The sequence below is a fragment of the Lactuca sativa genome, chromosome 5 (assembly GCF_002870075.4).
Source record: "Lactuca sativa cultivar Salinas chromosome 5, Lsat_Salinas_v11, whole genome shotgun sequence".
In the NCBI taxonomy this organism is placed as follows: domain Eukaryota; kingdom Viridiplantae; phylum Streptophyta; class Magnoliopsida; order Asterales; family Asteraceae; genus Lactuca; species Lactuca sativa.
This window is the reverse complement of record NC_056627.2, coordinates 231,817,505-231,833,438: the sequence shown is the minus strand read 5'-3', so window position 1 is coordinate 231,833,438 and position 15,934 is coordinate 231,817,505. Positions and strand designations below refer to the sequence as shown.

Genomic DNA, 15,934 nt, shown 5'->3' with positions numbered 1-15,934 from the left:
TGGCTGTTGTTGTAAGAAAACTCAGCCAAAGGTAGGTATATGTCCCAACTTCCCCCAAAGTCCATAACACATGATTGAAGCATGTCCTCGAGCGTTTGTATCGTTCGTTCACTCTGCCCATCCGTCTATGGGTGGTAAGTAGTACTGAAGTGCAATCTCGTATCCACCTCCTCATGGAACTTCTTCCAGAACCTGGAAGTGAAACGTACATCTCGGTTTGACACAATCGAGATCGGAACTCCATGTCGCGACACCACCTCTCTAACATATATCTCTGCCAGCCTCTCCGTAGAAGAGCTATCACTGATTGTAAGGAAGTGAGCGCTCTTCATCAACCGATCCACAATCACCCAAATTGCGTCAACACCCCTCGCGGTCCTTGGCAATTTGGTGATGAAGTCCATAGAAATCTGTTCCCACTTCCACTAGGGAACCTCTAGTGGCTGCAAAATGCCATGCAGACGCTGGTGCTCCGCCTTAACCTGACGACAGGTCAAACACCTCTCTACTACCCACGCAACATCCCTCTTCATACAGGGCCACCTCTCTTCAGGTCCATATACATCTTAGTGGCCCCGGGATGGATCGAGAATCTCGACCTGTGCGCCTCCTCCATCAGTATGCTACGTGCCCCGCCCATAAATGGCACCCAAATCCAACCATGAAAGGTCATAAGCCCTCGACTATCAGCAACAAACTCAGATACCTGCCCAATCACCCGCTCTCCCTTTTGGTTTCCTGGTCTCACAGCCTCTGCCCGAGCCTCTCGAATGGTATCCAACACCGGAGTCATTACCATCATCCTCATACATATATCTCGAATCGGGTCACTCTCTGCCCTGTAGCTCAGAGCATCGGCTACCACGTTAGCCTTGCCCGGGTGGTACCAGATCTCGCAGTTATAATCCTTTACCACATCCAACCATCTCCTATGGCGCATATTCAAGTTGGGCTGATCCATCAGATACTTCAAGCTCTTATGGTCCGTGTATATGGTACACCGAACCCCATACAAATAATGTCGCCATATCTTGAGGGCGTACACCACTTCCCCCAACTCCAAATCGTGGGTGGGATACCTTGTCTCATGAGGCTTCAGCTGCCTCGATGCGGATGCTATCACATGCCCTCTCTGCATAAGCACCGCACCCAACCCTGATATAGACGCGTCACAATACACCACGAAAATACTCCATTCCCTCCAGAAGGGCTAACACCGGTGCCTCACATAATCTCTGGCGAAGAGTCTCAAACGAGGTCTACTGCTCAGGACCCCAAGCAAAAGCAACACCCTTCCGGGTCAATCTGGTGAGGGGAACGGGAATCTTGGAGAAATCTCTGATAAACCTCCGATAGTAGCCGGCCAACCCCAGAAAACTCTTGATCTCGGTGGGGGATCTCGGCACCTTCCAACTCATAACAGCCTCAATCTTGGCCGGATCGACCAATATCCCATTCTGATTAACAAGGTGCCCCAAGAACTGGACCTCTCGTAACCAGAAATCACACTTGGAGAATTTGGCATAAAGCCTCTTCGATCTCAATACTCCAAGGATTTCTCTCAGATGCTCCTCATGCTGCTCTCTGGATCTCGAATATACTAGAATGTCGTCGATGAACACAATCACCGATCGGTCCAACATCGGTCTGCACACTCGGTTCATAAGATCCATGAACACTGCTGGTGCATTGGTGAGCCCAAAAGGCATCGCTACGAACTCGTAATGCCTATAACGAGTCCTGAACACTGTTTTCAGGATATCCTCATCATGCACCCTCATCTGATGATATCCAAACCTCAAGTCTATCTTGGAGAACCAAGATGCACCCTGCAAGTGATCGAACAAATCGTCGATCCTCGGTAGTGGATAACGATTCTTGACCCTCAACTTGTTCAACTCCCGGTAATCAATGCACATCCGGTGTGAACCATCATTTTTCTTGACAAAAAGGATTGGCGATCCCCACAGCGAGCTACTCGGTCAGATGAACCCCTTACCTAGCAGCTCCTGAAGCTGCGAGGATAACTCCTGCATCTTTGGTGGCGCAAGGCGATAGGGTGCCTTGGAAATAGGCGCTGCTCCCGGAACCAAATCAATATGGAACTTAACCTGCCTCTCCGGAGGCACACTCAACAACTCCTCTGGAAAAACATCCGGGAACTCACGAACTATCGGTACCTCGTCAGCAGAACTCGGCCTCTCTGCGACAACTCGTGTATCTATCACATAGGCTACAAACCCTCTACAGCCCTGCTGTAGACTCTACATCGCTTTGGCAGTTGAGCAAAATGCTGACCCAGATTGGGTACCCTAGCCATATACCGTAAATACTCCCCCACTAAGGTCTCGTATAGTCACCAACTGACACTCGCAGTCGTTGATAGCTCCGAATCGGCTCAACCAGTCGATGCCCACGATGACACAGACATCCCCCATCACAATAGGTACCAAATCTATCGGGAACTCAACACCGAAAATCTCGAGTATACATCCTTGAATCACCTCAGTAGCATACACCGCTCGCTCATCGGCTATAGAAACTCGCAAAGGTCGACTCAACGCCTCTCGTCGGATACTGATGTGCTGGCTAAATGCTAATGACACGAAAGATTGACTCGCACCCGAGTCAAATAACACTAAAGCAGGTACAAAACTCACAAGAAAAGTACCTATGCAAACCAAAATTATAAGAACAATATCTCAAACTTAGTACAAGTAAATAAATAAATACATACCAGCCACGACATCGGGCGATGCGTTTGGACCTCTTCCGCTGTCAACTGAAAGACTCTCCCGTGAGCCCTCGGCACCTCGGCCTTCACTCGCTGGATCTCAGAAGTACACACAGAAGTAGGTGCAGATCCCTGTGCTGGTCCCTGCACTAGCTGGGGGCACTCGGCCTTCCGGTGGCCGGTCTGGTTGCAATGAAAGCAAACCGAGAATCCCTTGGGGCAATCCTTCGCCATGTGCCCTTTCTTCCCGCATTTGTAGCAGATCCACATCCGACAAGACCCTCGTGACTCTTGCCGCACTTGCCACAAGTGCGGCCCTTTTGGCCCCCAACCCTAGAATCAATGGGCTTAGCCCGCATCATCGCCGGCTGCGACTGCACTGGCCTCCGGTCCCTCCCCCGAGACTCCTCCTCATCCTCCATGGTCTGAAGCTCGAGGTCAATCTCTCTCCTCCTGACATTGGCCTGGAGCTCAACTAATGTCCGATACGAAGAGTTCACCATGAACTCTCGTATCTCCCTCCTTAGTATGCTAAGATATCGACTCACACGTTCTTGCTCAGTGGACATGTGTTCGGGGCAAAACATCGCCCTCTCATGGAACATCCTCGAGATCTCAGTCACTGACTCTGTCTTCTGCCTGAGAGACAGAAACTCCTGCACCAAACGTTCCTCCTCTACTGGGGGAACATACTCGTCTCGAAACATATGAACAAACCTCTCCCATGTTACTGTAGCATGATCTGCAGTGGTAAAGCCAGTTTTCGCAAACTTCCACCTGTCCTTCGCTCCCAAGCGAAGCTAGTTCAGCGTAAACCGAACTCTCAAATGGTCGGGACTAGAACATGTATAAAAACACCCCTCGATATCGGAGATCCACCTCATAGCATCAATCAGATCCTGCATCCCATCAAACTCTGGTGGCTTCGTGTTGCTAAACTCTCAGAACAACAACGTGTCACCTCCGTGCGGCCTAGCAGCGGCGACAGCTGCAGTGGCCGCAGCAGCAGCAACCTTAGTGATAGCAACGTATCGCTCATCAAATTTTTGAATCAAGGTGGTCTTGATAGACCCAAACATCTCCGAATCTCTGCTCGGATAGCTGCAACCACCTCCTCGTGGATCATCCTCCGTATCTCCTCATCGCTACTGCTACTACTCCCAGGGTTGTGGCGTGTCGCCACCATGATGTCTCTGAAACACAACACGATATCATCCGATACTCGCTCGAGCATATTCACACTCGATTACCCGTCCCTACTTGTTCCTTAGCATCCCTAGGATTCTTACTTGGGCCGCTCACTGATCCGGTGCTTCCAGTAGTACGGGCCCAGTACTACCTTCCACACCGCATCAGTGTTTACCCCAAGTCCTCCTCCTTGGATCCCAATTTACAAGTACTCTATGCCTCACCAGCTACTCTCACAGTAGTTCTCTGATTGGCTCACTCCTGCTAGATACTCATACTCAAGCTAAACACTAATAGAAGAAATCCCTAGGCTAAGGCATCAAAAATCAGGCCACCCTAGTCCTAATATATGAATCACCTAGCCTACTCTCTAGCATGCATCATATCACATAAAATATCTCATCACACAAAATGAGGGTATTCTGGGAAACCACCGCTCGGCCCTGGCTGATTGTACACACTGCTCCGACTCGACTTCTCTTAAACTCTTGCTCGTTTTTAGGGAAATTCATCTCTTTTAAAAATCTTTCTCAAATCCTCAGTTTGAGTCCAAACACACCCGAGGGTGCGTCCGAATCCCTCAAACTAAGGCTCTGATAGCAACTTGTAACAACGTAAATTTCCAAAAAAAAATTTCATTTTTAACAAAATAAAAACTTGTACCATAATTCTCAAAACACATTGGTTTCAATTGTCAACAAAAGAAAACACAATCCCAGAATCATAAAAACAATCTCCTGCCGGTGTGTACAATCATTCTGGTGCCTTGCCGCGATCCTCGGAAGTACCTGAAACACATAACACATAACATGGTAAGCATAAAAGCTTAGTGAGTTCCCCAAAATACCACACACAACACATTAGCCACTCGAGGCTATAACTCAATTAGACCCTCTGGTCAATGTGTCTCAGTGGGATCCTCTGGTCCCACAACTCATATGGACCCTCCGGTCCCTCAACTCAGCATCACAATATAATACCCATAAAGCAAAACACAAATAAATAACAGGGTATCTCATCACACAGTTCATGAACATAGTACCCTCTGGTCACACATAAGGTTTACCACTCAAGGTAAGTATAGTGAGAAGAGTCACCTTGGGAAATCTCGGAAAGTCTCGAACTCGAAATACTGATCTAGCCTCCGCCTAATTACACAAAGTAAATTACCTCTAATTAACAACGATTCTCAAAGGCTAGACTAATCCCTTCCTATAATCTCTCAGAAGGGGAAAAAGACCATTTTACCCCTCCACTTGTACAAATGTCTAAATGTTGACCAAACCCTAAAAGTCAACGAAAGTCAACTCCAGTCAATAGTCCAACCTTGACTAGACTCGTCGAGTGCACTCGGGTGACTCGGCGAGTCCATGCATGTTCTCTGAATCCTCCCAAGGCCTCACTCGACTCCTGCAGTTAACCTTTTACTTAACGGGTTACCATTGATCAAGAATGGTGGAGCAACACGATCCGACTCGTCGAGTCCTCTCATGGACTCGGCGAGTTTCCTCCATGACAACGCTCAAACGACCTTCTGAGGTAAGATCTGTTTCTCTAACTTATAGATCTGACCTTCTAACACCCAAAAGTCACATAAAGGTCCCATCTTTACGTTCATGCATCGCACATACGACTCTATTTGATGAAATAACCTATAAAATGGTAACCTAGACTCAAAACTCTCATGGGGTTGCATAAAGCTAGATGATTGGGACTCTGTGGACCTCTCAAGGTCCAGATCCAAAGTCTATTCCTCACTGGGACTCCATATGCTCAATATCCCAACTAAAAAAGGGGTAAAGAAACCCAAGATTCATGGGATCTACTATATACATGAAAATAGGCATGGATTCATACCTCAAACAACAACCTTTGATGAAGTGATAGCAGATCTAAGCTCCTCAATCATCCTAGCTTTGAATCCCCCTCCTTCCTTCTTGTAAGAATGCACAAATGGTGAAGAATTAGCTCCTTTCCTCACTCTCTATGCTCTCTGGTTCGTTAGGGTTTCTCAAGTGGGTGTGTGGCCGCAGTTGAAGGCCATAAGTGCCTTTAAATAGGGCTCAGGCTCGAAGATTTAGGGTTTCTGTCAATAGCGCGGACTCGTCGAGTCGAATCTCCGACTCGTCGAGTCCATTCATTTATCTGAGTCATCAGTCGCGGTCCTACTCGACGAGTTTAGGCGCCAACTCGTCGAGTCTCTCTTCTCATCTCAAAAAACATATTGAAATTACGATACCTGGAAATCCGGATGTTACATTTATATTTTTATTTATTTATTTTATTTATTAAAAACGTCAGAAATTCATAACTTCTGCATACAAGCTCCATTTTTGACGTTCTTTATATCCACATGTAGGTGAGACTATGCTCTACCACATCCCTTTAGACTCCGTCGGCTAATTTTGACTTTATTTTTATTATATTATTTTTAGTAGGCTGGGACAGGAAAACTCCGTTAGAAATTCTTAACTTCTTCATCTGACGTCTATTTTCGTCTGTCTTTTCACCGTTGGACTACTATCGACGAGATCTTTGATTCTCGTTTAGATTGTTTCGGCCAAATATCACTCGATCTCAATTTCAAGATTTGGGCTGCATACCGCTAAGTCGAAACTTAGAAAAATCATAACCTCCTCATACGAAGTCAGATTTAGACGTTCTTCTTATGCATGCTCTCGGTTTAACGTATTCTATGACTTTCGTTTCGATCACTAAGACTAAATATCGCTCTATCGCAAAATCACTATTTACGTCGTGCAGTGTCGTGCCGGTTCTGTCGCGAAACTTTGACAGGTCATAACATATTCGTTATAACTCGGATTTCGGCATGCTTTTTATATCTGGAACCCTTGCCACGACCACTACAACTTCCTTCATAGATATTGGGCTTATCTAATATTTTATTATTATGCTTATTTTTATTCTTAATTCATTTAAGTAACACAATTAAGCATAAAACACATAATACTCAAATAATACATTCTTTTTATTAATGAGTTACAAAGGTTAACCTAAACTATTATATCAACATTAATGCCTAGCCCAGAAACACGGACGTTACAAATTCTCCGGTGGACGTAAATGCATAGTGTGGAAGGCGGACTCGAGCTGAGTAGGAGTCATGGGTACACCATGTTCACCGGTGAAATAAGCTTAGGATCCAGCGGGTTGTTGTTGGTGGACCAGTGATCGTGGAGATGGATCGAGAAGGCCTACTTGTGTGCCTTGGTCTGCAGTAGGATAAGGACAGGTGGCTACAACCCATGGTTAATACCAATGGTAAGACGATTGATAAGAAAAGGGACCAGAGTTGTTGAAATGCCCTCTACCCCTGCCACGTCCACTACTGTTCCTGCATCCACCTCGTCCCCAAGAAGTACCCCGACCACCATGAGTAGCTGTGTTAGGACCGATATGATTGGAGTCTGATGTAGGAAGTTTTGCATCAGAGGAAGACTCCGTGGATTTCTGGGTGATGAGGTCCTGAGGGATGTGTGAAGATTGATTCTTGTGCTGGGTTTCCTCAAGTATCAGTTAAGAAGTGGCTTTGTTAAAGCTAGGAAACGGTTTAGTTTGTTGTATGAGGGTTGCTACAGTATCGTATTCACCTTTTGTCAAACTAGAAATTAATTGAAGTACCATCTTAGTTTCAAAGATGGGATTACCTATATTTGCCAGTTGATCAGAAAGACTTTTGAGACGAAAAGAGTATTCATGAATGTTGGAGAAATATTCCAAACATGTGTGTAATGCCCCAATTTTTATGTTCAAAAATTTCGTTTATAAAACATTACTTAGGAAACATTAATAATTAAAAGATTGTTTAATTAAACCATTTCACATCGAAAACCAAATTGAAATCCACAACATTTGATCAACCAAAATATCAGAGTGTCAATCCCAAAATAAACTCGTAACTGCGGAACAAGAGTGTGTGTGTGACATGCTGCTACCGCGCCGGCTCCTTTCCCCTAGCTGAAGAGGTACCTGAAACCAAAACTGAAAAACATAAGCACAAAGCTTAGTGAGTTCCCCCACTGTACCACATACCATATAATCACATAACATACATAAACTGTCAAGCATATCTGGGTGCCCGACCTACCCCTTTGGTCCTCTCGACCGGATACTGCCTAGCATATCTAGGTGCTAGCCTCCCTTTCGGCCCTCTCGACCGGATACTGCCTAGCATATCTGGCTGCTGGCCTCGCCTTCGGTCCTCTCGACCGGATACTGCCTAGCATATCTGGGTGCTGGCCTCCCCTTCGGTCCTCTCGACCGGATACTGGGGAAACTATCTCTCCCCTCTACTATTACCACATAACATGTATCACAATATCAGAATCTATCTAGCATGGCTGGGTATGACTACCCCTTCGGCCCTACCGACCGGATATCTTGGGGACTATCTCCCCTTACTGTCACTAGCACATAAATGTAACACAGGTAATAGTAATCCCTTAGATGAATATCACAGAGACAATCATCTACATACAACTCCTACTGGTGGGCCGGCATTGTGGCCGTAGACCCACCGCCACTGGAAGGTAACACACCTCGAAGTAGCCGCTGATCTGATCGGGAACTGACTGACTACTGCCGCTACTGCTGTTCCGGAAATCCTCCGGCTGCAATTCCCACAACATACTCAGTCAATCACTGCTAACTGTCCTTTGGGTAAAATGACCAATTTACCCCTGATCATGTCCTAAGTCAAGGTCAGAGTCAACTTTCAGTTGACCCGACTCGCCGAGTTGGCTCGCCAACTCGCCGAGTCCCTAACCAATCGACTGTCCTAAATCCCGTCCCTACTCGTCGAGTTAGGCGTTGACTTGATGAGTTCTCCTTCTAAACCGAGGTTCAAGTCCTTCATCCTACTCGCCGAGTTGTATGAACAACTCGCCGAGTTCATCTTCATCCGTTGAACACTTATGCTGCGACTCGCCGAGTTGTATGAACAACTCGCCGAGTCTGTTCTTGATCTAAGGAGATTGCCTTGAACTCGCCGAGTCATGGAAATGACTCGCCGAGTTCCTTCATGGGTGAGTTTGGCTTCCAACTCACCGAGTCACACCTCGTGACTCACTACTCTCACTCGACACAACGAAAAGGGGAAAACTTGGAGACTCGCGAGCAGAATTGCCGAGTCAGATGAACGACTCGCCGAGTCGTTACCATGCAATCACTATATACGCGATGTTGCTCGATTCCAGTCCATTCCATTCAACGATCTGGGTTCCTAGAGCATGAATAACACGTAAAGTTTCCAACTTTACGTGTAAATATTCCTCAATGAGAGTTTTAGGGTTCAAAATGCACCAAAAGGGTAGATCTAGGGTGTACAAGCAACATGGGTCCATAAAGGCAGTGGATCCAAGCTCCTGGAGCTCGATTCCACCTAGATCTAGAGGCTAATCAGCCTAAAACGAACCCTCCACATACACAAGCTTGGAAATGGGCCAAGAAGGACTTTAATGGGGCCATAAGCATGAAAACATGGGGGAAAACGAGCCATACCTTAGTGAACACTCTGAGATAGCTCAAGGATGCTTGACCTCTTCTTCTTCTTCTTGATCTCCTCTCCTTCTCACTCCAAAGCTTCAAGAGGACATACCAATGGCTTCAAATCCACAAAAAAACAAGGCTTAGAACGAGGTATAGGGCTCTGAGGGTGAATAGGGGCTGGCTTGGGGCGGAAATGAGAGATTAAATAGGGTGCAAACCCCTGAAACTTAGGGTTTCGTCCAACAACGTTGACTCGCCGAGTCCAGGATATGGACTCGCCGAGTCTCCAACTTAAACGTGTCCCGGGTCCCGTCTCTACTCGGTGAGTCGGACCTATGACTCGTCGAGTCCAAGGCTAAAAATGGAAAATACTCAGATAAGATTTACGTACCAGGAACCAGGTGCTACAGTGTGGAATTGAATTCTTCTTCAAGATAGATGAAGCGAGTGGCCTTGTTGTCTTGAAAAATTTCTTCAAGTCGATCTCATAATTCTTGAGCGGTGGCACTAGGCTTTATGACAGTCTGAACGAGATCAGTAGAGATAGTAGCAAAGATCCATTGTTTCACAATGGCATCAAGATGAAGCCAAGTTGGTTCGTCTATATTAGCAGGTCTAGGGGACTTGCGTTTGATGTGATCCATTACATTATATGCACATACATGGATGTTGAGTAGCTCCTTCCAGGATGCATACTAACCATCTGTACGATCAAGAACAAGAGGGATGGAATTTTTGATGTTATTAACACCAAAATTAGGGTGAAAGAGAGATTTCAGTGAGGATTCTGCTGTATCAGGCATGATGGGACGAAGATGAGAAGAGAAGAGAAGGCGGCTAAAAAAATAGGGTTATGTATGGATCGGCTCTGATACCATAAAACATAGTGACTTTTCCTGCCTTCTTATTAATCACAATGTGTATATTTATACAATACAAGAAATGATGGGTTTTACACAAAAGAACATCCTCTGTGCTCATGCAAACCCTAAAACCTGGATCTAGATTTCTCTATTGTACATGCAATTTATCCAAGACTTATGTGTAACACCCAGAATTAGAAAGAACAAGAAAAGAAAGGAGAACCCTAAGTCAAGGGGGTCTCAACTTTTCAAGTCCAAGGAAGAACTCGACGAGTCAGAACGGGTTCCATGTGCAGAATAAATGACTGACTCGATCTTAGAAAAATCATAACTTTTTCATACGAAGTCAGATTTGGACGTTCTTTTTATGCACGCTATTGGTTTAACATATACCACAACTTTCATTTACATACCTAAGACTAAAAAGCATTTTATTGTAAACTCACTTTTTACGTTATACAACGTTGTGCCGGTTTTGTCGCAGTTCTTGGATAGGTCATAACTTCTTCGTTATAACTCAGATTTCAGTTTTCTTTATATTTTCGGAATCTTTGTTACCATCTCTACCACTTTATTCATCCCAATCAAGTTTATTTAACATTTTATTTTTTATGCTTATTTTCATTTTAAGTAATTTATATTTTTATTACTTCAAAACAAGTTATAATGGTTGAGCTAAACTATTACATTATGAATTTATAAGTATGTAGGTGGAGTTTAGACCTTGATTGATCTAGAATTTTTCCAGTTGTGACATTTATCTTTGTGATGAGGCGGGGCCCATCTCATGTTATTGAAAGATCTATTTCGAGCGGAGCATGATGTCGGGCGGGGCCCATTATTTGTTTGATATGTATGGTATGTAGTTTTTAGGGGAACCTACTAACCTTCATGCTTATGATATTCAGTTTATGTTTCTGATACTTATGGTTAGAAATGAAAAAACTCGGGATGACCACATCACACACACCATATTGTTCCGCATTTTATTTGAATCTGATCTATTTGTATTTTTTGGTTATACTCTAATTTTGTTATTGTTTTATGAAAACGTTTTGAACAATGGTTTTATTATTCTAAAAGTTAGGAATTTTGGGATGTCCACTACAATTAATTGCAATGAGTGTCTTTATGATAATTTCCGATAAATAAAATGGGATATTACGTTATAAATTATTTTTTGTTTCAAAAGGTAAATCATGTTAATTAGTATGCTATTTTCCTCAATTAATAAATATAATCGTTATATTTGAGTTATAACTTATCATTACATATTGTCGTTATTAATAAATATAGCTCTCATATTTATATTTATTTTTTATCTATTCATTTATGGAAAGTTTGTATAAAAAAATTTAGTTTGGTAAGTTTGGAATCTTATACGAAATTTCAAAATTGTATTTAGAATTGACAAAATTGCAAAAATGGTCCCTATGGTATGTATTTTTTTGGGGTTTTAGTCCAAACCACGATTTTTTTGGATTGGTGGTCCTTTTCAACTAGTTTCCTTGCACTTTTGGTCCCTGTCCAAACTAAAAAGACTATTATACCCTTAATGAATTTAATTTTAATTTTTCTTTCACTTTTTAAAATTATTATTATTATTAAATATAAAATTTGGCCCATATGTCCTCTCTTTCTCTCTCTCTCTCTCTCTCTCTCTCTCTCTCTCTCTCTCTCTCTCTCTCTCTCTCTCTCTCTCTCAACTGGGTATATCAAGATTCAAGAATCCTGCTGAGTTCCTTTTTCCTTCTGATCAGTGGTGTTATACACCAAAAGGTGATTGTTTTCTTCCTTTTGAACCCATCCACCAATCAAACATCACCACCCTCCCACTGCCTTCCCTTTACGTTTTGTTGATTGCCCTTCCCTTCTCTATTTCCTTCACTGTCGAGAAACACCACCACCACCAAGGGTGTTGTTGTTGTTGTTGTTGTAACCATCAAGAACCATGATCGGTGGCATTGATCACCGTGAACCACTATCAAACCCCACCAAACCTCATCCCACCTCCTACTATCTTCCTCTCGACGACCTGCTGCTCGGAAAACGAAGAAGATAGCAAGACAGCCAAGGGGCTGCCATCCACGACCATCTACCGCTAACATTGCTGTAGAGTTTCGACTACCACCGCCACCACCGGAGCCATTGCCCACGTTGCTTTTCATTCACGAAATTGACTATTTTCCGATCACCACCAACTCCTACTCCCTCCAGCCTCCTACCGCCACAACCACCATATCGCCTCCATCATGCCGCCATCGATTTCTGCCCTCGTTACCACCTAACCCCACTGTAAATTGCCCTCTCCACCATCGCAAGTTGTGATGAACATCCTCTGGCTTCGATTGAACACAACCAGAATCGATTGCGATCGTTTTCCCCTTCATTCGAACTGCAACAAGACGTAAAGTAAAAGACGATAACTATGCAAACTCTGCTATGTTTTAATTAAAAGAAACCCCCCAGATTTTTGACTTGTACAACTTTCCCCCTCCAGAGAGAGAGAGAGAGCGAGAGAGAGAGCGAGAGAGAGAGAGAGAAAAGTGGGCCCCATATTTTTTATTAATAAAACTTTAACTTAAACAGCAAAAACCATAAAAAAAATGTATCAGAAGGGCATTTTAGTCTTTTCAGTTTTATGGGGGACCAAAAGTGCAAGGAAACTAGCTCAAAAGGACCACTAATCCAAAAAAGTTGTGGTTTGGACTAAAACCCTAAAAAAACAGGACCATTTTTGCAATTTTGTCTTTAGAATTTTTATTTTATAGTTTTGGGTTTATCAACAAACTGGACTTAAAAGTGTAATCTAGGAAAATCTAATTTTCAACTTTTGTAAAAAAAATTAATAATTATTTAAAATATTAGTTTTACGAAAATTTGGATTTAGCATTATGATGGGTGAATATTTTTGGAGAAGTTAGGCGCAGTGGACGAATATAAATCAAATATATCAACTGATTTAACCAAAAATTAGATTATAGAATCGTATAATGAAATCATAACATGATATTTGTATTTGCTTTTATTTTTATTTTTTTCAAATTTAAGTTATATATTTATTTCTTCCGCCTTAATCTCACCTTCCATGTATCAAAGAATTAGAATAATAGTCAAATACCTCTTGTTTGTTATAAATACAATAAATCTCCTCCCCCAAATCATACCTAGAAAACAACCATGGAGGAGCACCATCGGCCCAATAAAAAGATCACGACGGAGCTACCGCATGAAATTCTATTCTACAACATACTACCAAGGCTGCCTGCCGAATCTCTACACCGTTTCAGGTACGTTTCCAAACAATGGCACATGTTCCTAAGTTCGCCTGAGTTTATCAAGCTCCACCTCCACCACGTCACCAACGACCACCATCAAAACCACCACAAACTTCTCGTTTTATCTACTACAGCACCATGCAACCTTCACACCATTGATTGTGAATCACCTGAAAGCGGTCTAAGTCGCAGCCGCCCGATTCCGTTTAAAGTTTGCCCTGAAAACATGACGATTATGACATCATGCAATGGACTTGTTTGTGTAGGCATAACCAAACGTAAGTACGATGATAAATACCATAATCTGATATTATGGAATCCTTTAACCGATGACTACAAGAAGTTGTCTAAATCTCATTCTTGTAAAGAATGCTACGAGGTTTGTGGAGGACCATACGGGCTGTATTATAGCTATTCACACGATGACTACAGACTTTTACGTGTCACCCACGATCGCCATGCTTACATATACTCGTTGAAATCAGATTCATGGAGAAAGCTGGATTCTTCCACTAGCGACTTGAAAAGTATTACCTGCTTGATTTCAGAAAGTTGGGGGGAAAGTATTGTACAGAATGAAAAAGTTTATTTTATAAAACAAGGCAAGAGAAGAACCTTAGGTCATTTATCTAATTCAATTATAAGGTTTGACACAAAGACAGAGAAGTTCAGAAAGATAGAAACTCCATGTTTTGGAGTTAGAAGAAGAGCTTGTTTGGATTTCACGCTTCTACATAATGACAGACATATTTACTTGTGTGTGATATATAAAGAAAATTCAGTAGAGTTGAGTGCCAGGTTTTGGAGGATGGATGGAGATGGAGATTGGACAGAGCTGATAAGTTATCCGATATTGCCGAATTTATATTGCATTCAGAAGCCACTACACTTGATGAGGAATGGGAATTGGGTGACATATTGTTTGCACTCTGGATGTCATCTCTACAAACTGGATCCGGAAAGACGTTTTTGTGAGAGATGTCATACTCAAATACCGGTGATGAGTTTGATATCCCTCCAAGAGGGAAATATATCGAGACTTTGGTGTCGCCAAATCGCTATATGAGGTATCACAGCCTTATCCGACTTTTTTAACATTGTGGTTGTTCTTGGGTTTTGCTGATTTTTTTTTTTTTTTTTTTTTTTTTTTTTTTGTTTTCAATGTTGAACTATCTATGTAATGCTATGATCTAATTTATTTCCGGGATTATGCTAATAACGTTCATGTATATCAATTAGTGTACTGGTCTTCTAAAAACTGAATTGGGGAAAGATACATGATGAAACATTAAAAGCAGGCCACATAGCACAATACCTAAGTTACACTCTTACAACACTAAACAAACACATAATTACAATATTTTAGTTACATTGTTACAACACTAAACAAACACATAATTTACACGAAAGTTCCCTTTTGTTGTTCTTTTTCCATTGGGGCCTGGGCCGGCCCTTGTTTTGAAAGCCTTGTGTGAAAATCAACTAAGGCCCCAAAAAAGGTTTTTGTAAAATATTATTAATTAAATTTTAGATTTTCAAATTCAAAACTTAAAAATGATAATAAATATATCGTAAATTATGTACCTCTACTGACACAGATCTTCATTGATCTAATTAATTTAAATATTACAATAAACTATTTAAAATAAGATGGACAATCAATGAATTACTATTTTCTAAACACGGACACTTTGGCATTTGAGAAGTAAATTCATGTATTACACTTTCATAATTGATGTTTTCAAGAAACACGTTTTCAATCGAAATCAAATCCAAAACATTATATCTTTCTTGAGAGGCGTTAGATCGAAAATAAGATTTTGGATTTTAGTTTTGAACGTTTTTTTTTTCCATTGATGCAACTGAAACAAGAGCATGTAACAATATTTAGTATGCTAGTCAAGAAATTGGATAATGATAATCATTTTCAATATATTTACTATTACGTGTATTTTATTATGTCGAACCGATAACTATTTTTTGTAAAAATTCCAATTCATGGAATAAATCATCATCATCGATGTCTAAGATATGACTATTTTGTAACCTTTTTTCAAGATTTGTGCAACCAAACGCTAGGAAATATACAATGTCATATGACTATACTTGTGATCAACTTAAATCTATCGAGTTCATATTACGCTAGTAGAGCAGCTACACTTTTTTATCATTATACATGTCATTTCATCATACATTTATGTGAAGTTTCTATAATTTCAAGAGCTCGGGTTGCTTTTTCTTTCACACATTCAATCATTATTTCACACTTAGAATTATACTTTTTGATAAGAGAGACGAGCAATTATTTCCGACAATTCATTGGCGACATTTGTTGGACAATTAAGCTTCTTAGGTTTTGATTC

At 42.0% G+C, this 15,934-nt stretch overlaps 1 protein-coding gene across 1 annotated transcript; it reads left to right on the top strand.

Moving 5' to 3' along the window:
- Positions 1–13,473: 13,473 nt before the first annotated feature.
- Positions 13,474–14,546, top strand: LOC111881819 (putative F-box only protein 15). Its single transcript, XM_023878209.1, has 2 exons — positions 13,474–14,216; positions 14,345–14,546. The coding sequence occupies exons 1-2, from the start codon at positions 13,474–13,476 to the stop codon at positions 14,544–14,546; spliced, it is 945 nt and encodes a 314-aa protein (XP_023733977.1).
- Positions 14,547–15,934: the final 1,388 nt, after the last annotated feature.

Bases quoted from the DNA above. Each gene is read 5' to 3' on its own strand.
- LOC111881819 (XM_023878209.1), top strand. From the start codon at position 13,474: ATGGAGGAGCACCATCGGCCCAATAAAAAGATCACGACGGAGCTACCG. The intron at 14,217-14,344 runs GTTTGACACAAA...TGATATATAAAG, and splicing joins TTATCTAATTCAATTATAAG to AAAATTCAGTAGAGTTGAGT.